General features: G+C 40.2%; 1 protein-coding gene and 1 long non-coding RNA gene across 2 annotated transcripts in view; both read right to left on the minus strand.

Moving 5' to 3' along the window:
- Positions 1-3,893: 3,893 nt before the first annotated feature.
- On the minus strand, positions 3,894-7,817 carry LOC140736738 (uncharacterized). The gene is made up of 3 exons (XR_012100994.1): positions 7,754-7,817; positions 7,527-7,656; positions 3,894-3,994 (listed from the first exon to the last, which is right to left on the minus strand). It is a non-coding gene; the product is annotated as an uncharacterized lncRNA (long non-coding RNA).
- A 7,609-nt stretch (positions 7,818-15,426) lies between these two features.
- selenof (selenoprotein F) overlaps positions 15,427-24,913 on the minus strand; it is a 62,995-nt gene continuing 53,508 nt past the window's right edge. Inside the window, exons 4-5 of the mRNA XM_073062622.1 lie at positions 20,580-20,629; positions 15,427-16,054 (exon numbers count right to left, since the gene is read on the minus strand). Of these exons, the coding sequence (XP_072918723.1) occupies positions 15,923-16,054; positions 20,580-20,629 (182 nt within the window). The 3' untranslated portion in view covers positions 15,427-15,922. The remainder of the gene's footprint in view (positions 16,055-20,579; positions 20,630-24,913) is intronic.

A 24,913-nucleotide genomic window follows, 5' to 3' on the forward strand; every position in this document is an offset into this window, starting at 1 on the left:
CATTCTCCTAATTTGCCTAAGTCTTGTAGCCTCACTACTTCCTCAAAATGACCTGCCCCTCCACCTAACTTCATATCGTCCGCAAGCTTTGCAACAAAACCATCAATTCCATCATCCAAATCACTGACATAAAGATAAAAATAATTGGTCCTTATACAGACCCCAGTAGAACACCACTAGTCACTGGCAGCCAACCAGAAAATGTTCCCTTAATTCCCACTCTTTGCTTCTTGCCAGTCAGCCACTGCTTTATCCATGCTAGAATCTTTCCTGTAACTCCATGGACTCGTAGCTTGTTAAGCAGCCTCACGTGTGGCACCTTGTCAAGAGCCTTCTGAAAATCCAAGTACACATCAACCGATTCTCCTTCGCCTATCCTGCTTGTTATTTTGTCAAAGAATTCCAACAGATTTGTTAGGCAAGATTTTCGCTTGAGGAAACCATGCTGACTACAACCTACTTCATCATGTACCTCAGTACCCTGACACCTCATCCTTGACAATTGACTCCAACATCTTCCCAACCACTGAGGTTAAACAAATTGGCCTGTGGTTTCCTTTCTACTGCCTCTCTCTTGAAGAGTGGAATGACATTTGAGATTTACCAGTCTTCAAGAACCTTTCCAGAATTTAGTGATTCTTGAAAGATCATTACTAATGCCTCAACAATCTCTTCAGCCACCTCCTTCAGAACCCTGGAGTGTACACTATCTGGTACCGGTGGCTTAGCTACCTTCAAACCTTTCAGGTTCCCAAGAAACGTCTCTCAAGTTATGGTAATTTTACACACTTCATGACCTCTGACACCTGGAACTTCCACCATCTTCCACAGTGAACACTGATGCAAAATACTTATTCAATTCATCTGCCATTTTGTTGGCCCCCATTACTACCTCTTGATAGGTCAAAATTGCAGTCAACAGGATGAGTTGACTGTCCAGCATCATTTTCCAGCGGTCCGATATCCACTCTTGCCTCTCATTTACCCTTTATGATTCTGAAGAAACTTTTGGTATCATTTTTAACATCATTGGCTAGCTTACTTTCGTATTCCGTCTTTATCTTCTTAACACTTTTTAGTTGCCTCTTGTTGGTTTTTAAAAGCCTCCCAAACCCCTAGCTTCTCACTACTTTTTGCTCTATTATATATCTTCTCTTTGGCTTTTTTGTTGGCGTTGATTTCTCTTATTAGCCATGGTTGTGCCATCTTTCCTTTAGAATATCTCTTCCTCTTTGGGATGTGTATATCCTGTGCCTTCTGAATTGTTTCCAGAAATTCCAGCCATTGCTGCTCTGCATATCAATCCTGCTGGTGTTCTTTTCAATCAATTCTGACTAACTCCTCTCTCATGCCTCTGTAATTCCCTTTACTCCACTGTAATACTGATATATCTGACTTTAGATTCTCCTCAAATTTCAGGCTGAATTCAATCATGTTATGATCACTTGCCCCAAAGGATTCTGTTATCTTAAGCTCTCTAATTAATTCTGGTTCATTGCACAACACCCAGTCCAGAATAGCTGATCCCCGAGTGGCTCAACCACAAGCTGCTCTAAAAAGCCATCTCATAGGCACTCTAGAAATTTTCCATCCTGTAATCCAGCACCAGCCTGATTTTCCCAATCTACCTGCATTTTGAAGTCCCCCATGACCACTGTAATATTGCCCTTTTGGCATGCATTTTTAACTCCCATTTCTATTTGTAGGCCACATCCTTACTACTGTTTGGGGCGGGGGGGGGGGGTCTGTATACAACTCTCATTAGGGCATTTTTACCTTTGCAGTTCCTTAGCTCTATCCACAATGGTTCGACATGTTCTGACCCTATGTCACCTCTTTCTAATGATTTCATTTCAATTTTTACCAGCAGAGCAATCCCACTCCCTCTGTCTTTTCAATACAACGTATTTTCTTGGACATTGAGCTACCAGCTATAATCTTCTTTCAGCCATGATTCAGTGATGCTTACGACATCATACTTGCCAGTCTGCAACTGTGCTGCAAGTTCATTTACCTTATTCCATATTCTGCGTGCGTTCAGACAGAACACCTTCAGTCCTACATTCACTCTTTTTGATTTTGTCCGCCTTTTATGTTGCAATTCATCCTGTTGACTGCAATTTTGACCTATCAGGAGCCTCTCCTCACTACACATTGCCTCTGTTTGTAGACCAGCTACCCTATCTTCAGTACTATCATCCACCTTTTCTACAATACTTTTTGCATTGAAATATATGTAGATCAGTCACACCATGTTCAACCTTTTGATTCCTAACTTAGTTTGAGGTCTTACCATCCTGTGCCTCCACAACCTCTCTACTCTGTTCTGGCACTCTGGCTCCCAGCCCCCTGCAACTCTAGTTCAACCCACACAGTGTGCATTAACAAACTTCCCACTAGGAATCTAGTCCACCACCAGTTCAGGTACAAACCATCTCTTCTGTACAGGTTCAACCTTCCCTGGAAGAGAGCCCAGTGATCCAAAAATCTTATGCCCTCCCTCCTACTCCTTAGGCTCATATTAAACTGTATTATCTCCCTATTTCAGGCCTCATTAGCACATGGCATGGGTAGCAATCCTGAGCTCACAACCCTGGAGGTCCTGTCATTTAACTTAGCACTTAACTCCCTAAGCAGAATCTCATCATGCGTCCTACTCATGTTATTGGTATCTATATGGACCACAACTTCTGGCTGTTCACCCTCCCACTTAAGAATGCTGAGGACTGGATCTGAGATATCTTGCTCTTGCCCACAGAACCTCCTGTCCATCCCCCTTCCCCCTTCTTCTTCTTTCCCCTTAACTTCTGTGTCACAGAGGCACACTCAGTGCCAGAAACCCAATCACTGTGACTTTTCTCTGTTAGATCATTCCTCCCGGCAGTGTCTAAAGTGATATACCTGTTGTTGAGGAGGATGGCCATAGGAGTACTCTGCACTGGCTCCCTAAACCCTTTCCCTTTCCTGACTGTCACCCAGTTTCCTGCGTCCTGCACCTTGGGTGTAACTCCCTCTTTATATGTCCTATCTATCATCCCTTCAGCCTCCGGAATGGGATCCGGAGTTCATCCAGTTCCATCTCCAGCTCTTTAACATGGATTGTTAGAAACTGCAGCTAGATGCTCTTCTCACAGTAGTAGTCATCAGCGACACAGGGGGTCTTCCTGCCTTCCCACATCTCACAAGAGCAGCATTCTACTATCCTGCTAGGCATCTCTATCATAGCTGAGCAGATATAGAGAAGGAAAGGAAAAAAGCAACTTAACCTAGAGCTTTTCTTTTCTTTACTTTCTTTGACTGAAGCCTCAAAATCACAACTCTGACTCTGTCCACTCAGACGATGGTTGCTGTGCTGGTCCCTGCCTTACTTTAGCGGATGCTGTCTGATCTGCTGAGTTTCTCCAGCATTTTGTGTGTGTTACTATACATTATGCACCCTGGTATGCATCTGAACTTTGTTCATGCAAAAAAAAAGCCAGATGACTTAATAAGGTTTTGTTCGTCAACTATTGATTTATGTCAATTGGCCAGGTAGTGTGTCCAAAAGTTAGCTAGTCAAAATGTTAATTGCCAACAATCAGACTTTGCTCATTATGGTTGGAACAAAAATTATACATGACCAACATCTTGTGAATCTATTTAAAGGTTCCATCAACAGCTGTGTCTAACCTGAATTCTTCAGTCAGTCTGGAGAGAGGATAGCTCATAATTCTTTGTAATCTATTTATTAGACAGCCTAGACTTCCTGGTTAGGGTTATATTTGGCAGCTTTCACCTGGTTCAGCTGTTCTTCTAAAGCAGACTTGATTATAATGTTAATGAAGAGCTCTGCAGTAATGTTTTTACCACAGAAAAAGCCTGTAATTTTGTTTCAATTATTATTTTATTATGATGTTGAAGGGTGAGAATAGTTGTTTCTGGTTTGATCTTAAACACTATGTCTTTTTCTCTTGACATAGCAAATACTGCTGATATTCTGGAGGTCAGGCAGCATCTGTGGAAAAAAAAGTGGAGTTAACATTTCTGGTTGGTGATCTTCACTCGTCTTGTTACAGTTTGAGCTGCAGCCTCAAGGTGAGATCACAGAGCAGCAAGATGGCACGGAAGCACAGAAGGAAGACAAAGCAGGGAAGTGCAGAAGGGAAGAGTTTTGTATCAAATCTTTTCGGAGTTAACCCATAAATATCAAAGTAAAAGGAAGTTCAAATCGAATTCCCATTCACATTCTGACATGTCTGTCCATGGTGTCCTCTACTATCACAATGAGGCTGAACTAAGGTTGGAGGAGCAACACCTTACAGTCCATCTGGGTAGCCTCCAACCTGATGGCATGACCATCCATTTTTCCTTCTGTTAATTACTCCACCCCTCCCTTCTTCTCTCTTTTTCTATTCTCCAATCTGATTACCCTTTTTTTTCTCATCTGCCCATCACCACCCTCTGGTTCCCCTCCTCCTTCCCTCGATTTCATGGTCCATAACCCTCTTCTATTTATATTTCTTCTTTTTCAGTGCTTTACCTCTTCCACCTATCTCCCAGTTTCTTACTTCATCCTCCCCTCCCCCTCACCTGGTCTCGCCTATCACCAGCCTGCTTGTACTCCTTCCCCTCCCCCTTCCTTCTTATTCTAGCTTCTGCTCCTCCCCTTCCTTTCCAATTCTGGTGAAGGGTCTCAGTGAAAAACATTGACCACTAATTCCCCTCTGCAGATGTTGCTTGACTTATTCAGATCCTCCAGCATTTTGTATGTGTCAGTCAATTAAAAGGAAATTTCTGGTCCATCATATCAAACCAAGGAGTTTATCTAGTGCTGAACTCTAAAGGATGTAAGATACTTTGTTGGAATTTATAGTGTAGATATCCTAAGACTGTACTCTGAACATGATTCTCCTGGTTAGTACTGAGTCCCACTCTACTTTCCAGTAAAGCAAAAAGCTGGAAGTTGGTTGCAGAGTAGAAAAACTTTGCAACAATGACTCTCTCTCTCTTGTTGTCCTCTCCAAATCAAAGATAAAATTGCAGGTACTGATAAACTGCAAAGATGGAAATTTAAAAATAAAACTGAAACTATTAGAAACACTCATCAGATCAGGCAGCAGCTGTGGAGACAGAACCAGAGTTAACGTTTCAATTTAAGGACCCTTCAACAGAATGCTCTCTGCTTGCCCTGCCGACAATTTCCAACATTTTGATGGTGGTGACTTCTGTGCCACTGAAAATTAGACCATTGTTATCCCAGTCTTAATGCATTATGTTCATATACAAAGTTCTGGTAGCTGCTAAATCTAAATATTAGTTTTATCGGTCATGATACTGGATAACTTCACGGAATTGAAAAACAGATATAGCACTTATTAAATTAATTTTAATTAAACTGAGACTATGCCAATGGTAAACAAGGAAAGCCCAGGAAATTAAAAACAAAATTAATTTCAAGCCTGGGGTATCATCTTAAGAAACTCCTTCTGCAATCTCTCAATGCCCAAAATAGTAAAAGCATTTAGCCTCTCCATTCCAAAGAATAGTGCAGCAAGATTGTGCTCTCGCAAAGAGACACTGAATAGTAATTGATTTAGGACGGTTTTGCATTGTTAACTTTTGAAATTAAAATTTTCTTTTGGAAATTATTGACAACAGGGCTGAAAATGAGAGAACTCATTCATTCAAAACAAATAAGCACCTTTTATATAGGGATTGTTGCAAGGCTTCCATCCTTAATTACCCCTGCAAAGCTGGAGCTGAGCACTCCTTCAGTCTGTGAAAATACTCCATTGTGCTTTTAGTAAGCTTCAGCATTTTGATCAAGGAACAATTAAGATATCACAGTTTCTCCCCCCAGGTCAGGATGTGAGACTTGGAGAGAAACTTGCAGGTGGTGGAAAATCTAAACGTCTCCCCTTAGTAAATTCACCATGCTCTGGGTAGGGGTGCTGTTGTAATATATTTTGTGGATGATTACACACTGTAATTAGTGACACCATGGTCACATTACTGGATGGGTTTGGATTGTCATCCAGGAGCAAGGTCAAATATATGATGGCTCCAGGATTTAAATTCAGTTAATAAAAAAGCATCATTAACATTGGCCATTATACTATCTGGCTCATTACTGTTTCTTGAGAAAGGAAACCTGCCATTGTTAACTAGCTTATCAGGTGCTCCAGGCTCACACTGAAGTGAAGTGAGGGCCTCCGTCAGTTGGAGTTGACCGTGGATATTGCATCCTAGCTGTCTAGTTACGCAATCCTGTGCAGTACGATATGGAGAGCAAGCTGTTGACCATGTAGCAAGCTCTCCCTCTCCATGCATCTGATGAACCCAAAGGAATGGCAGAGCCTGACACAGTTTAATACCAGGAGCATCGCAGGAATTGCCAGTCAACATTGAACTCAGTGTAGGTCTCCCTTAGGGACTCCAGCTCTGGATTTTTCCCTTGGGGTTTACTCCTGAAGCCTTCCCCATGAGTGGGTATAGCCGCAAGGCAGCGTTGGTTTGAGATCAGAGATTTCCTTCTCCTAGATGAGCTGCCAACCACGGCTAACAAGTCCCATCTGCCCGAAGCGACTGGTTTTAAAGTGCCAGTAATCCGCCTTTGCCCCTTCTCCTGTCAGTAGAAATGGTTCCACCAGTAAGCCATATGTGAAGGCCAGGAGCTGGACTTGGTTATCAGAGGCTACTTGAGGTGCTCGCCATTGGGAGCATTTAATAGGTAGTGGGAGTTCGACCCAATACCACCCCTGGCTATAGCAACCTTAAGGAACCTAAAGATTAAGCATTAAATGACTCAGCAGGTTTCTCAGCTTTACTGAACCTCTGACATAGGTTAAGATAGAAAACACACAAATTTTAGTTCAATTCTTTGAAGAAAATTTAAACTCCTGCCCTACATTTCCAAAAAGCTCAAGATCAAAGGAAAACCTACAATGGATGTGGAGGATGCATCAATGCCAAAAACGAAAATATCAATCCCAAAGGAATTTTTTCTTTAAATAGGAACAGGGTTCATATCAGGGGAAGACAAGGAACATAATTAACTTGCCTTAATATGCAGCCTTAGTGAATGGCTGGCAAATAAAGCAGTACAATCATTGTCTAGAAATGTATTTAAAGTGTGATCATCTTGGCAAATTACTGGTGCATGTCAGAACCTATGGAAACCCGCCTTAGCAAATGTGAGTCATTATCTTTAAAATTACAAATAAAATGCTGTCCTGAAACCAGTTTCACCACCTTTCCCATGGCTCAGTGTGTTAAATTCCAGCAAAAGTAAATGCTTGGTCAATTTGGATAATTTACTTATGGATGACCTGTGGTAAAACACAGATCTTTACATTACTATTATGTATAGTTTATTAATTCTCATAATTTTTTTCCCTAGATACCAGCAAGAGACCAGGTGGCTAAGTTGTTCATTGACACCAATACGCTCCTCTGAGCTATTAAAGGCCTAATTTCTACTATACTGAGTGAAAAGGTGAAATTCTCCAAGCGGTATTTAAATAAACAGGAACATACGCCCTACTCACATTTAAGGATAGCTTTACATTGTACAATGTTCCCATAATGTCTTAATGCTTTAGTGTTGTCAACTAGTAATATCTGTGTTGTGGACACTCCAGACACTTTCTCCTTCTACTGTATAGAAGGGGCAAAACTCTGAAAAAAAAACACGAGAGGCAGGATTTATGAACATTTGAAGAGGCATAATATGATTAGGAATAGAAAGCATGGCTTTGTGAAATACAGGTCGTACCTTACGAGCCCGATTGAATTTTTTGAGGATGTGACTAAACACATTGATGAGGGTAGAGCTGTAGATGTAGTGTATATGGATTTTAGCGAGCCATTTGACAAGGTACCCCATGCAAGGCTTATTGAGAAAGTAAAAAGGCATGGGATCCAAGGGGACATTGTTTTGTGGATCCAGAACTGGCTTGCCCACAGAAGACAAAGAGTGGTTGTAGACGGTTCATATTCTGCATGGAGGACGGTGACTAGTGAGGTTCCAGAGGGATCTGTTCTGGGATCCCTCCTCTTTGTGATTTTTATAAATGACCTGGATGACGAAGTGGCGGGATGGGTTAGTAAATTTGCTGATGACACAAAGGTTGGGGGTGTTGTGGATAGTGTGGAGGGCTGTCAGAGGTTACAGTGGGACATTGATAGGATGCAAAATTGGGCTGAGAAGTGGCAGATGGAGTTTAACCCAGATAAGTGTGAGGTGGTTCATTTTGGTAGGTCAAATATGATGGCAGAATATAGCATTAATGGCAAGACTCTTGGCAGTGTGGAGGATCAGAGGGATCTTGGGGTCCAAGTCCATAGGACACTCAAAGCTGCAACACAGGTTAACTCTGTGGTTAAGAAGTCATGCAGAGCATTGGCCTTCATCAACCATGGGATTGAGTTTAAGAGCCGAGAGGTAATGTTGCAGTTATATAGGACCCTGGTCAGACCTCATTTGGAGTACTGTGCTCAGTTTTGGTCGCATCACTACAGGAAGGACATGGAAACCATTGAAAGGGTGCAGAGGAGATTTACAAGGATGTTGCCTGGATTGGGGATCATGCCTTATAAGAATAGGTTGACTGACTTGGCCTTTTCTCCTTGGAGCGACAGAGGATGAGAGTTGACCTGATAGAGGTGTACAAGATAATGAGAGGCATTGATCGTGTGGATAGTCAGAGGCTTTTTTTCCAGGGCTGAAATGGCTAGTTCTGGAGGGCATAGTTTTAAGGTGCTTGGAAGTAGGTACAGAGGAGATGTCAGGGGTAAGAGAAGCGAGAAGCAGAGAGAAGCGAGTGTGTGGAAATGGCTGTGGATAGGGTCTTTTAAGAGACTCTTTGGTAGGTACGTGGAGCTTAGAAAAATAGAGTGCTGTGCGGTAGGGTAATTCTAGGCAGTTTCTAGGGTAGGTTACATGGTCGGCTCAACATTGTGGACTGAAGGGCCTGTAATGTGCTGTACATTTCTATGATAAAAGGTAGCAAATGTGAATGGGAAGTCGGATGATTGGGAAGCTTTTAAAATCCAACAAAAGGCAACTAAAAATGCTATAAGAAGGGAAATGAAAAATGAGGGCAAACTAGCCAATAATATAAAGTAGGATACTAAAAGTTTTTTCAATTATATAAAGAGTGAAAGGCTGGTGAGAGTTGATATTGGACTGCTGGAAAATGATGCTGGTGAGGTAGTGTTGGGGGACAAAGAAATGGCAGGTAAATTTAATGAGTACTTTGCATCAATCTTCACTGTGGAAGACAGTAGCAGTGTGCCAGAGGTCCATGAGTGTCAGGGAGCAGGAGTGAGCACCATTTCTGTTACAAAGGAAAAAGTGCAAGGCAACCTCAAAGTGGATAAGCCACCAGGACCTGCTGGACTACATCCCAGAGTCCTGAGAGAGATAACGGATGCACTGGTCATGATCTTTCAAGAATCACTTGATTCTGGCGTGGTCCCAGAGGACTGGAAAATTGCAAATGTCTCTCCACTAAAGGAAAAAGAAAAGAAATTATAGGCCAGTTACCCTAACCTCAGTGGCTGAGAAAGTGTTGGAGTCTATTATTATGGATGAGGTTTCAAGGTACTTGGAGACTAATGATAAAATAAGTCAAAGTCAGCATGGTTTCTGTAAAAGAGAAATTTTGCCTGACAAGTCTGTTAGAATTCTTCAAGGAAGTAACCAGCAACGTGGACAAAGGAGAGGCAGTGGATGTCAGTTACTTGGATTTTCAGAAGGCCATAAGACCACAAGACAAAGGAGCAGAAGTCGGCCATTCGGCCCATCGAGTCTGCTCTGCCATTTCATCATGAGCTGATCCAATCTCCCCTTTAATCCCATTCCCCCGCCTTTTCACCATAACCTTTGATGCCCTGACTACTCAGATACCTATCAATCTCTGCCTTAAATACACCCAATGACTTGGCCTCCACTGCTGCACGTAGCAACAAAGTCCATAGATTCACCACCCTCTGGCTATAAATTTTTTTTCGCATCTCTGTTCTGAATGGGCGTCATGCAATCCTCAAGTCATGTCCTCTCGTACTAGACTCCCCCATCATGGGAAACAACTTTGCCACATGCCTTTCAACATTCAAAATGTTTCTATGAGGTCCCCCCTCATTCTTCTAAACTCCAAGGAGTACAGTCCAAGAGCGATCAAATGTTCCTCATATGTTAACCCTCTCATTCCTGGAATCATTCTAGTGAATCTTCTCTGAACCCTCTCTTATGTCAGCACATCCTTTCTTAAATAAGGAGCTCAAAACTGCACAGAGTATTCCAAGTGAGGTCTTACCAGTGCCTTAACATCACATCCCTGCTCCTAAACTCTATTCCTCTAGAAATGAATGCCAAAATTGCATTCACCTTCTTCATCAGCGACTCAACCTGGAGGTTAACCTTAAGGGTATCCTGCACGAGGACTCCCAAGTCCCGTTGCATCTCAGAACTTTGAATTCTCTCCCCATTTAAATAATAGTCTGCCTGTTTATTTCTTCTACCAAAGTGCATGACTGTACACTTTCCAACATTGTAATTCATTTGCCATTTCTTTGCCCATTCCCCCAATCTATCCAAGTCTCTCTGCAGGCTCTCTGTTTCCTCAGCAATACCGGCCCCTCCACCTATCTTTGTATCATCAGCAAACTTAGCCACAACGCTATATATTCCATAATCCAAATCGTTGATATACAACGTAAAAAGCGGCCCCAACACGGACCCCTGTAGAAAACCACTGGTAACCGGCTGCCAACCAGAATGGGATCCCTTTATTCCCACTCTCTGTTTCCAGCCAATCAACCAATGCTCTATCCAAGTATGTAACTTTCCCATAATTCCATGGGCTATCTTGTTTAGCAGCCTCATGTGTGGCACCTTGTCAAAGACCTTCTGAAAATCCAAACACACAACATCCACTGCATCTCCCTTGTCCAGCCTACTTGTAATTTCCTTAAAAAATTGCACTAGGTTTGTCAGGCAGGATTTTCCTTTAAGGAAACCATGCTGAGTTCTGCCCATCTTGTCATATGCCTCCAGGTACCCCATAACCTCATCCTTGACAATCGACTCCAACAGCTTCCCAACCACTGATGTCAAGGTAACAGGTCTATAATTTCCTTTTTGCTTTCTTGCCCCCTTCTTAAATAGCGGAGTGTCATTTGCAATCTTTCAGTCCTCCGGAACTAGGCCAGAATTTATCGACTTTTGAAAGATAATTGTTAATGCCTCCACAATCTCCACTGCTACTTCCTTCAGAACACGAGGGTGCATTCCAACTGGTCCAGATTTATCTACCCTTAGACTATTCAGCTTCCTGAGTACTTTCTCTGTCGTAATTGTGACTGCACATATTTCTCTTCCCTGACACCCTTGAATGTCCGGTATATTGCTGATGTCCTCAGTGAAGACTGATGCAAAATACTCGTTCAGTTCCTCCACCATCTCCTTATCTCCCATTACAATTTCTCCAGCATCATTTTCTATTGGTCCTATATCTACTCTCACCTGTCTTTTACTCTTTATATACTTGAAAAAGCTTTTAGTATCCTCTTTGAAATTGCTAGCTTCCTTTCATAGTTCATCTTTTCCCTCTTAATGATCTTCTTAGTTTCCTTTTGTAAGCTTTTAAAAACTTCCCAATCCTCTGTCTTCCCACTAATTTTTGCTTCCTCGTATGCCCTCTGCTTTGCTTTTACTTTGGCTTTGACTTCTCTTGTCAGCCATGGTTGCATCCTTTTTCCTTTGAAAATTTTTTCTTCTTTGGAATATATCTGTCTTGCACCTTCCTCACTTCTCGCATAAACTCCAGCCACTGCTGCTCTGCCGTCCTTCCCACTAGTGTCCCTTTTCAGTCAACCTTGGCCAGTTTCTCTTTCATGCCACTGTAATTTCCTTTACTCCACTGAAATACCGACACATCGGATTTTGGCTTCTCTTTCTCAAATTTCACAGTGAATTCAATCATGTTATGATCACTGCCTCCTAAGGGTTCCTTCATTTCCATCTCTCTAATCACCTCTGGTTCATTACACGATACCCAATCCAGTACAGCCGATCCCCTAGTGGGCTCAACAACAAGCTGTTCTAAAAAACCATCTCTTAGACATTATACAAATTGTCTCCCTTGAGATCCAGTGCCAACCTGATTTTCCCAATCCACTTGCATGTTAAAATCCCTTACAATTATCATAACACTGACCTTCTGGCAAGTCTTTTCTATTTCCTGTTGTAATTTGTAGTCCACATCACTGCAGCTGTTTGGAGGCCTGTAGATAACTGCCATCAGGGTCCCCTGTGATTTCTAAGCTCAACCCATAAAGATTCTGTACCTTCCGATCCTATGTCATTTGATAAGGTGCCACACATGAGGATGCTTAACAAGATAAAATCCTGTGGTGTTATGGAAAAGATACTGACATGGAGAGGAATGCCTGACAAGCAGGAGACAGTGAGTGGGAATTAAAGGAGGCCTTTTCTGATTGACTGCCAGTGACAAGTGGTGTTCCTCAGACTGCAACTTTTCACAATGTTTGTGGATGATATGTAGGTGGAGGTGTAGGTAGAGCTGAGGATTGCAGCAGGACTTTTGACAAATGGATGAATGGGCAAAAAAGTGGCTGATGGAATACAGTATTGGGAAATGTATGATAATGCATTTGATAAAAGGAACAATAGTGCAGACTATTATCCAAAATGGGGAGAAAATTCAAACATCAAGAGGTGCAGAGGAACTTAGGAATCCTTGTGCAAGACTCTCAGAAAGTTAACTTACAGGTTCAATCAGAGGTAAAGAAGGCAATTACAATGTTGGTGTTTATTTCAGGGGAATAGAGTATAAAAGCAAGGAGATAATGCTGAGGCTTTAAAAGACAGAAGTCAGGTCGTACTGGAGTATTGTCGACAGTTTAGGGCCCCATATCTTAAAAATTATGTGCTGTTGATCGAGAGAGTCCTGAGGAGGATCATGAGGATGATTCTGGGAATGAAGTGTTTAACATATGAGAGGCGTTTGGCAGCTTTGGGCCTGTACTCACTGGAATTTAGGAGAATGCCGGGGGATCTCACTGAAACCTACTGAATGTTGAAAGGACTAGATAAAGTGGATGTGGAGAGGATGTTTCCTATGGTGGAGGTATCCAGAACCAGAGGGCATAGCCTCAAAATTGAGGGGCAACCTTTTAGAACAAAGGTGAGGAGGAATATTTTTAGCCAGAGGGTAGTGAATCTGTGGAGTGCTCTGCCGCAAAATGGGGCAGAGGCCAAGTCTGTGGGTATATTTAAAGTAGATGTTGATAGTTTCCTGATTGGTCAGGGCATCAAAGGATATGGTGAGAAGGCATGTGTACGGGGTTGAGTGGGATCCAGGATCAGCCATGATGGAATGGCAGAGCAAACTCAATGGACTGAATGGCTTAATTCTAGCCCTATGTTTCATAGTCTTATGGTCTTATCTACCTCATTGTGACCTTGAATCTTACTGTCTACCCAGACGGCACTTCCATTGTACTTTAACACTTTATATTGCACTGTTATTTTCCCTTGTACTACCTTGGTGCATTGTTGCAATTAAATGATCTGTATGGATGGCATGCAAAACAAAGTCTTTCACTGTATCCTGGTACTTGTGTCAATAATAAACCAATTTTCTAATGTAAATTTACCAATTACAGAGGCAATGCAGTAAAAAGCACTTTGGAAATTAGGAACTTGATAAACACAGACTTGGTGAATAACAGGGAACCTATTCGCTCTCAAATGTTGTAATATGGTATACACATGCACAGTGGTTTCCGGTTAATTGGTTCAGCTGCTTATTTGGGACAAGAACAAAAGCTAATCCAGAAAAGGGCCAGCATTCCCTTTGTTTATCTGGGACACTATACCATTTAATTGGGACAGGAGATTGTTGTCCACAACTTCTAACAAGTGTCGGTTGCATGCACTCGTGTGGCTGATGATACCGTGCACAGAGCAAAGTTTTTAAATGGCATCAGTTGCATGTGTTTGTGTTGAAAAATCAGTTATCGTTGCCATTAAATGCAAGTAAGCAGCAAGACAATTCAGAACTATGCTTGCTCACTGTGGTTTCAAGCATTCAGGCTTGGAGATGTCAGAAAAGGACAGGAGTGAAAATGAAACCATTTTACTACTTCAATAAGTTAGCAAGTCTGGAGGATTTGAAGGTATTGACATACATACTGAATGGTACTCTTAGAGTGATTTTTGGGTTTAGTACATTTAGCAGATAACTTTGGTCACTAGTCTTCAGATCTGAATTGTGGATTTAATTTAAATGCAGCTCTGAACAACAGGTTCACAGACAAGGCAGACCAGAAACAGGCATTTAGCTGATTGTCTGCGTGTGCTTGAGTCCAATCAACATTCCACTGCATGGATATGACAGTGATTAACACTTCTTTTGGATGTGATGGTGGGAAGATTGTAAATATGGATCTATTTGAGTTCTCCTGAATTTTCTTTGATCTTTAGTACATAAAATGTGTGTGGTGCTGGGCATAGGCAGACCTTTTGACGGAAAGCATTCCCATATGATGCTTGTTGCACTTTGTTTATTCAAATAAAGAAGCTGCTTCATTTCTATCAATACTGTTCTCTGGTGACTTCATTCACGCAACAAGTTACATTAAAAATGAAAATTTGGAGGATGCAATTGTCAAAAGCATTGCTTAAAGGCAGTACATTATCTGTACTCCCTACACTAACTTGTTCATTTACAATCAAAGAACAGGGCAGCATACACTGGATGAATTCATCTGTTGATAAATATTAGGAACTAATGCAGTTTTATAGTACTGTAGCAGTATTAGTAGTGTAATAATTTGTTCTGTGTTTCATTTAGATACATAACTTATTACTCACTTACTGCCCCTTATGCTGCTGGTATTTAGGGCAGCAACGAAGGTCCTCCATCTCTGGTGGTGTTCAGGCTTTCTTCATTTTATCAGTAACTTCCTCTCTGTTTTTATACCATCAGTTATGCAAGTCCTGGATGGAGATGCAGAAATACCACCACACTCAGATGTAGGATTCTTCATTGCTGCTTCCATGACAATTTTGTTTTTCCAATTAGGGTTGTTAGCCCTGAGCTGAATGCTTGAACCTGGAAGACTGGTGGAATGGTTTAAAGAGTTGCTGACAGTTTTCAAGAAATAAGTGCTTGAACCCAGAATACAATAGGCCAATGACCAATACAATCTGAGGTTGTGTGGGAGGCAGCACTCTGAGTGTTGCCATGCTTCCGTCGCCAATGTAGAATGCCCACAACTTACTATCCCTAACCCTTATATTTTTGGAATGTTGCAGAACCCAAGTCACAAACAGAGTGCCGGAAGTTGAACTCCAGTCACTGGCACTGTAAAGCATTGTGCCAACCTCCATGCTGAAAGAAACATCAAACATAATGCTTCGGAAACAGCTTTTATTATTCCAACATTCCAGTTTCAAACAATACCATCTTCCCAAGCTGTTTTTACTTCAGCAGAGCAGAACACCAGTCAGTGCACAAAACATCTGGCTATACATATCCTCAAAGAGGTTTCATGTTTAGCCTTCACAAAAGTGCAACTCCTTAATGTATCTTGTCCACTGTAGTAAATTGCAAGCACCATACTACCAATAAAAGCCATTTAGAGCCAAAAGAATGTTACAATGGACCCAAGAAGTACAAATATACAGTACATTACAAATTTAATGTTCAACAGCACATTCATTTATGCTGGAAAAGAACCGACTAACCAAATCCAGAAAATTCTATTGATGGTCAGGGTAATAAATCTATTCAGTGCAATGTAAGATTAAACATGATCATTCTGAATCATCACTTAACTAGTATGACCAGGGAGTTCTTGAAATATTAAACTGATATACAAAATGGAAACCTGACCTGTAACAATTTGTAATTTATAAACGCTCTAACTTTTCACTGAGGAACTCTTCCACACTATCTGTGTTCCATTTGAGAATGCTTAGTTCTTCAGCAATGTCCCCTTTGTCATCCAGGAGCTTTAGCACAGGGTCGGAGCCACGCACATACTAGAAAACAAAAGCACATAATGATTATCCAAGTCATTTATTGTAAGTAACAGCTTATAAACTGAGCCAAGTCATTATTTATTCTGTTCTTTTAAATAAGAGATAAGAGGGCGGCACTGTAGTGTGGTGGTTAGCCCAATACCTTACAGTAGCAGCCACTGGATTCAAATTCTGCCGATGCCTATAAGGAATTTGTACATTCTCCCTGTGGGCTTCCTCCGGGTGCTCCAGTTTCCTCCCACAGTCCAGATGTACAATTGGTCATTGTAAACTGTCCCGTGATTAGGCTATGGTTAAATTGTGGGGTCGCAGGGCAACACAGCTCGAAGGGCTTAGTCCACATTCTACTTCAATAAATTAATCTCGCACAATAATGTACACCAATTTTTCTGCTGCTTATACAAATGACATCATTTTTACACACTCAGTTCTAAAAAATTTAAGTTATTTTATATATAAAATGGTATAGGCTTATTAATTTACTTACTGCCAACATCTTAATGAAACAATTTTACATTTACACAGCTACTCAGCATCAATTTCCCATGACATTTTTGGCCACGTACTTTTTACTGCAACAATTAGTGTTATCTTGCTGTGCCAGCTCCTTCAATTCACAGCTAAGGTAATTTATGTGCTTTATGTTCCTCCCCCACCCACCTCCATGCCAAACTAGTGGCAGGTTTTACTGCTAAATGTATAATTACTGCAGCATCTTCTTATTTCAGGGAAAATCCTTGAATTTTAAATCGTGGTTTATGAATATATGACAAACTATTTACCAACAGGTTTACTCTATGCATTACAATAGAGTCCATTTTATCATAGGAAAATTGGCATTATGGTACATGGAAATTATATTTCAGAAAATCTAAAATTACAATGCATATTACTGAACTTCCATGACATCAAACAATGCTAGATAACATTTACACTGTATTATATGAGGAAAGCTATATGTCTAATAATTACCCATTTGTTAGCATTCTGTTTTCTGCACTTTGTCAATTTTGTCAAATTTTCCTAAAACAAGCCTGTTAGACGGTATTACATTACATCAATTACACCATCCTCTCTAACCCTGTGCATTAATGTTTTATAAAATCAAATCAGTTAAACATAGAGTTGCTTTAACAAACCCAAGCTGTCTTTCTTTTAAATTAAACAATTCTGAATGTGATCTAATATTCTCTTGATCAACCCCAAATTTAATTACTTCATTGACAATTAAACCTTTGGAATTCAATTAATAAATTCCCGCACTCTCTTTTCTTCTTCAGCACACTCCTTTTATTCTCTCTTTGACCAAACTGGTCATCAGTGCTATCAGCTTTTGCAGTTACTTAAGGGGCCATTGAGAAACTGTTTTCTGTGGCAGATGTGCTGGTAGGCCAAATGAAGTAATGAGAAGTCACAAGATGCAAAATATAAAATACTGGAAGAACTTGGTGGGCCAAGCAGCATCTGCAAAGGCAAAGGGATAGTCAATGTTTCAAGTGAAGACTCTTTATCAGACTTGATTCCTGATGCAGACAGGAGCTTAACCCAAAATGTATACCATCCCTTTGCTTATACAGATGCTACTTGATCTGTTGAGTTGTTCTAGCAGTTTAATTTTTGCTGAAGCAGCAAGGGCTGCACTTGATTCTTCATATAAACAAACCTAAACTGTAAATAATTCAAATTTTAAAGGCATGGACTCTTATCATAAAGTTAATTACATCCAAGTTGCTCAGTGGATGTTTAACTACCTTAGACTGCACTACCTTACTTTGCACGATTTTGTTGTTTTTGCACATGTTGCATTTATTGTTACATTCTTTACCATTTACCCTATGAGCCTCACATGAGCAAGGAGGTTTACTGCACCCTGATGAATATGATAAAATAACTTGAATTCCAGGTCCATATTCTTCTATGCCTAAGCAATACAAATGCTCATTTAGAGGCTTCTCAAATGGAATCATAGAGCTCTTCAACACAGAAACAGACTCTTTGGCCTATGTAGTCCATGCCAACTGGTCTTTAGCCTTGACCCATCTACCTGCACCTGGACCACAGCCCTCCATACGCCTCTCATCCATGCACCTGTCCAAACTGCTCTTAACCTTTTGGACCAGCCTCCCACGACTGACTTTGTCAAAGGCCTTACTAATGCCCATGTAACACGACTTTCCTACACAAACTTTCTTGATAACCTCCTTAAAAAGCTTTATAAGATTTGCTAAACATTACCTGCCAGGCACACACCATATTGACCATCCCTAATTAGGTGCTGTCTCTCTAAATACATATATATCCTGCCCCTAGAATACCTCCCAATAGATTACCCATGACTGATTATCAGGCTCACTGCCTATATGTAATGCCCTGGTTAATATTATGTTTCTACTACCTTCTGCAAACACGGTGTATCCTGTTAGCAAGCTTCATAGACTAGTGTTTTGGCTCTGGCTAAAGATAAGGAGCCATTTGCCCAATTTAGGTATGTTGTGTCAGCCAATTGGGTTTGTCTTGGTAACGTACCCTTCTGCCTAGTGGGATGCTACAGAAGATTTGAGAGCTGGGCGGGATCAGATTTCTGAAGGACAGTAGTCTGGTTTGGAGTCTTTTGTGAGGAGGTGTAGAAAGAGCACAAGGGAAAACACTTAGGGGATCCCACCCAAATAGGAGATCCTATTTCAAGGAGTGCTTTGTGCAGATGAATGGTTTCAGGGCAGTTCGTCCTGTGGCTGGTGACAGGAACTCTGCGCCTTGAGTAAAGCAATATACCTAACAACTATAGAAAAGAGCTCCAATGCTTATGTGCACATTTAGACTGGTTTAACAGTAATGGGCCCTTTTATGTTTCTTTACTTTTTTCTGTTAACTTCAAGTTGAAATATTGATAAATATAGTTCCTTTGCAATTTTATGCTGGTGTAAGATCTGTTATTTCCTGGTGAATGATAACTTAGCACGGAGCAGCATTTATATAGCATTCACCAGAATTAATTTCCCTCATTGGAATATTCCCACTTTTCTGTTTGATTGAACCCAAATTATACCAACCCTAGACGTGTATGCTTATTGGAGGTGGCCTTCTCACCGGTACCCATGCGTTAGCTAACAAGCCAAGTTTGTTACGAGTCCTGTGAGAGGGTTACCTATAATTTTCTGGTTTATGCCTTTTGAAAACAACAGAACAACATTAGCAGAGTAGCACAAGACAGTTGTTAACAGAAGTGAGAACCAGCCTGACAATATAAAGTTCAGAGTAAAGTGAAAATGGAAACAAGAGATAGCAAGAAGTCTGGAAGCAAACAAAAGGAAATCCCCCAAAAAATTCTGTAGGCATGTGAATTAGGGAAGAGTTGTAAGAAATGGTCCTAATCAGAGACCAAAGGGTAAATTAATTCACAGAGAAAGACCGAATATCTGAAGTACTTAATGAGTACTTGAAATCAGTTCTTATCAGGGAAGAAATTACTAAAAGTTGATAAAGAAGAGGTACTAGAAAGGCTGTACTTAAAGTGATTCAATTCAACTGAAATAATGTGACTGTTTTTTGTCTCCAGAGGTGGTTGGAATCTGGAAAATGGGATTAATGTAATTAAGTACAATGACTGATATGAACATAATGGCAGAAGGGCCTGTTTTTGTGCCGTATGATTCCATTATTCAACTTCTTGGTTTGGATGGAATGTACCCTCAGTTGCTGACTGTAATAAGGAAGGACATTGTGGAGTCTTGATGATGTTGCTACAAACACCTACAGAGCTACATCTAAGGAGAACAGATTCAAAGAAAGGGAATAAGAAAAACCATATAGAGCAATTGGATGCTGGAGAATTAACTGACTCTATTAACTTTTGTTCTGTCCGATCAGAACTATCATACAATATTGCACTGTATTAACAAAGCCTTCACTATTAGAAGAACATTGACAGCTTCAAACAATTGGACAGAGGACAAAACAGCTGTGAATGTCACAAAAGATTATGAATTTCACTTGGTTAGCCAAAGAACCACAAAAGAAAGGTAGATTTACTGCAAATTAGCATCTCTGCCTTATTGTTATTTAAAAAAAATTACTTATTGAAATGCCGAGCAGAATAGACCCTTCCAGCCCTTCGAGCTGCATCTCACAACAATCCCCCGATGCTACAGTCAATAATCAAGAGGAAAATATTAATCATTAGGAACGCTGAATATAATTAAATCTAGTCAACATGGGCTTATGAGAAATAAAACACGTTTGGCAAACTTGCTGTCTATCTATTTCGTTCAAAGTTTAAAACATTGCATCTTCCTAGGGCATCTAACTGAAAATGCTTGCTGTTGTGAAACCTGTTCAAAGATACCCAATGAACTTGATACATCTGCAGGATTAGCAGAACTGTGTGGTGGAATGGCAAGCTTTTGCAAAATGTTAATGGTTAACATTAAATGTGGTGAACTGCATAAATCCTGCAAGAACAAAACTTCCATTTTTATAAAATAAACTGCTTGAAAAGCACCTTATAGATTTTTTTTTTTTAAATTACCTTGATCTGTAGACCCTTGAACATCTTGGGCTTATCACTTCTGACAAAAGCTGGAAAAGATTTTTCAATAATAAGTTAGTGAATTTTCATTTCTTACTCAGATTAGTTTACTCTAGTATCAATACTTAATTACCTCATTGAAATTCAATATTGTTGTCTCCCAAAGCACACAGCAGCTGAACAATAAATTTCACCCATTATCAAATATTTTGAACTAGATTCTTCTCCAACTGCACAGAAAGCAGTACAACATCCACAAGTTTAATTCTACGCAAGTGACCACAATTCATAGAACAGAATATTACAGCACAGTACAGGCCCTGTGACCCACAATGCTGTGCCAAACATTTAACCTACTCTAAGATCAATCTAACTCTTCCTTCTTACATAGCCCACCATTTTTGCATTATGTATTCACTTAACTAAGAGTCTTTTAAATGCCCCTAACGTATCTGCCTCCATCACTACTCTGGCAAGGTGTTCCATGAACCCACCACTCCTTGTGCAAAGAATTTACTACTGACATTCCCCCTATACTTTCCTCCAATCACCTTAAAAATATGCCCCTTTGTATTAGCTACGCAATTCTTGTTATAATTAAGCATGGATGACCAAAGAGCAGACACACATTGGAACTGTTTTGCTCAGTAATGAGTTCAAATGCGGACACTTCCAAATTTAGAATTATATTTTTATTTATGAAAATTGAAAATAATACAGCACATTGAAATGTGCTGGAGCCATCTAAAAATCAAGAGACTTCTGCAATGACATGGGAGTTAGCAACTACTGCTGTAATACAATCAAAGAATGGCTGGGATTGAATTATTAATGATCTCATATTGCACACGCCTTGCTGTAAATGAGTGGAAAGTTGCCTGTTCCTGATACAGGATGGTAGCACTCCTCAAAAAAAGTCTATTGGCTGCGTCCAGAAATACGCAGGGCAAATCCTTAAAAGCAGCAAATTAGTATAGAGTACAGTTGAATTACCACCTCTGCCTCGAGTTCCTCTCAGATTTTATTCAAATTGAAAGAGGTACATGAAATTAAATTATAATTCCCGGATATAGCTGATAGTGTGATAGAGAGTGGCTTCTGAGGCAAACAAGGAGAAAACCAGTTCTAATTTTGAGATTTTAGGGCATTACAACATACTTACCATATGGAGATTGAAATATGAACAGCTGAGCTTTTAGGGGGAAAATTGGCTTTTATGATTTTTTTTCTGAATGACCTGCAGTGTTGCCTTTAAAGCTTAATGATCACATTTCAGGACTGGGTAATGGCACACATATTATATTCACTTTCTTCTTTCATTTATTTAATGCCAATTTCATAGTACAGCTATGGTTACAGGAGTTAATTTTTATGTCAGTTCTATGCTTGTCTTGTCATAGTACATGGCCTATACTGGCCCACTGAGGGCAATTCAAGATGGAGGGAGGCAAGAGATTCACTCCCACAAACCCCAACCCCTATTCTTCACATTGGCCCTTTCTCAAGACTAATGTTCAACTCTATTATATGTACAATAGGAAAGTGGAGGGAACAGAGATGGAGAGGATGTTTCCATTAGTAGGAGAGTCTAGGATTTGAGGGCACAGCCTCAGAATAAAGTGATATCCCTTTAAAACTGACATGAAGAGGAATTTTTTCAGTCGGGGGTGGCGAATCTGTGGAATTCATTGCCACAGAGGGCAGTGGATAACATGTCTTTGGGTGCATTTAAGGCAGAGATTAATAGGTTCACGATTGGTAAAGGGCCTAAGGGCTACAAGGAAAAGGGAGAGAATAGGTCTGAGGAATTTAGAAAAATAGTCATGATTGAATGACAGAGGAGACTTGATGGGTCAAATGGCCTAAGTCAGCTCCAATGTCATATGTTCTAAGGTAATAACATTAAATTTCAATTTACCTTTGCCTAGCACATTAGCTTGAAGACTTGAGAAAAAAAAGATCAGCACTTTGAAGAGATGGACTTCCTTAATAACTTACTAACTCACTTTCATTATAAATATTTTTTTAAGATAGGGAAGAGACAAAAACAACTTATAAAGATCAAGCGTATACATCCATTTCATGTTTTGTGCCTTCTAATGCACAGACTAGATTGGGCAAGATCTGGACAAAATTACTCATTTCACAACAGAAAGTCATAACAAAAATCTAAAATGGCAAGAAAAAAGCCATTATGTTCAGATATTATGTACCCCCATTGTAATAGTGTAATATATGGAAATCTGCTCCATTAAAATATTACAATATTGGGACTGGGAAATAGTGAATTTCCCTGTTGTTGGGTTTATAACCAAGAGGGTTTACAGAAATTACTGCAATAGAATTTACATATAACTATGGCAAATAAATTGATAGTAGTGGGAATCTAAGAAAGCACCGTTAACAGGAATGAAATTAGTCAGACTTTCACTGAGATTAATTTACAAATTCTCTATTAATACAAAATGAAATGTTGTATCAATATGAACAGATCATAATCTAAAGCCCAGGAGAGATACTTTGAAAAACTGCACAACCTTCTCATCTAATGCTAAGGAAGCCATGGATCTTGCTTGATGTCCACACTGACATTTAGAAATAGAGTTATTATTTGTAAAATGGAAGGTGTCATCAGTATGAAAACACATCTTTTCCTGCACCAAGGCAGGGCAGTAGTCACTTGCACAAATCCCAATAAAGATTCACTATGGAGAAAGTGGTGACAACTAGGTTTCTCCTTTATGTTGGTTCACTGTCTTTTGCAGGTACTGCACTGTCCTTTAGAACTTCACCTCCTTGGTCAGTGGTGATGCAACCAAGTCACTCAGTGATGAACATTTTGAAATTCCCTAACCAGAGAACACTGTGTGCCCTTGCTAATTTCAGTATTGTTCAACATGAAGGAGTACTGAGCAGAAATCGGTAGGTTTCCTTGCCCATGTTGCCATACAACTTTGTGGAATTTGGAGACAAATCCACACCTATGCTCCATCTGCCACACATGGAACTTACTGGTGGCTAAACATTTTAATTCCAATTCCCATTCCGACATGTCTATTCACGATCTCCTCTTGTGCCAAGATAAGGGCTCCCTAGGGTGGAGGAGAAACACTTTCATATTCTGTCTGGGTAGCGTCCAACTTGACAGCATGAATATCCATTTCTCCTTCTGGTTAAAAAAATATTCCCTCCTCCTCCCCCTCTAGTCTTCTATTCTCCACTCTGGCCTCTTTCCCTTTTCACTTCACCATTTCCTCCCATTGGGTCCCCTCATCATTCCCTTTCTCCTATTATCCACTCTCCTCTCCAGCCTCTTTATCTTTCTTAACCACCTGGTTTCACCTATCACTTTCTAGCTATTTTCCTTCCCCTCCCCCGAACTCCTTTTTATTCTGGTATCTTCCCCTTTCCTTTCCAGTCCTAAAAAAAGGAATGTTTTTTCAGCCTGAAATGTTGATGTTTTTTTCATTTCTATATATACTGCTTGGCCTGCTGAGTTCCTCAGGCATTTTGTATGTGTTGATTTGGAGCCAATGTTGAGGACTTCTAATACAACTACTTCCTACCTGTATGCCGCTGCACAGGCCCTCTGGAGGGTCTTCCTTATCAGTAGGACTGGATATATCCAAGTGTAGCGATTGAAGTGTCTGGCACAATCATATTCATAATGGCATACCTCATGGACAATACAAGGCCATTGCCTGACTGGTCTGAACAGCTGCTCTTCCAATTTAGACATGCAGGCCCAGATGCTTGTGAACCTACACTGAGAATCTGGAGTTCATGTTGTGGCCAAAGGCTACTCCAATTTTATTTGTTTTCTATTTGACTCTTGCAGTCTTGGTACAACAGATTTGCTTGTGAGGTTCAGAATAAACCAGATCGGATGGGTATGAAGTTTCTTTTTTTTTTTATTAGTTTTTTTATACATTTTCTACATAGCTACAGATTTAAAAAAAACCCCGGACCAAAATGAAGAACATTGATACAGTGCAAAAATAAACATACAATAATAATATGATACAAGGAAAGATAATTGAGAAAGCACCCAAATTGAAGACATGTAAAATTAGTATCCTCCCTAAGCCCCGCAACAAAAATAAATTCCAGACCAACCACAACACACTATAGAGAATATAAATCAGGACAATCAAACCCCCAAAACTGTAAATACACTTAGCAACAGAAGATATTAATGCCTACTACAAAAAAAAAGGAGCTGAAAGCAAGGGACCGAAAAAAAACTTTAGTTAAGAGGAAGGTTATGAAAGTACTCAATAAAAGGTCCCCAGACCTTATAGAACTTTAAATCCGAATTAAGGACTGAATAATGA

The sequence above is a fragment of the Hemitrygon akajei genome, chromosome 12 (assembly GCF_048418815.1).
Source record: "Hemitrygon akajei chromosome 12, sHemAka1.3, whole genome shotgun sequence".
In the NCBI taxonomy this organism is placed as follows: domain Eukaryota; kingdom Metazoa; phylum Chordata; class Chondrichthyes; order Myliobatiformes; family Dasyatidae; genus Hemitrygon; species Hemitrygon akajei.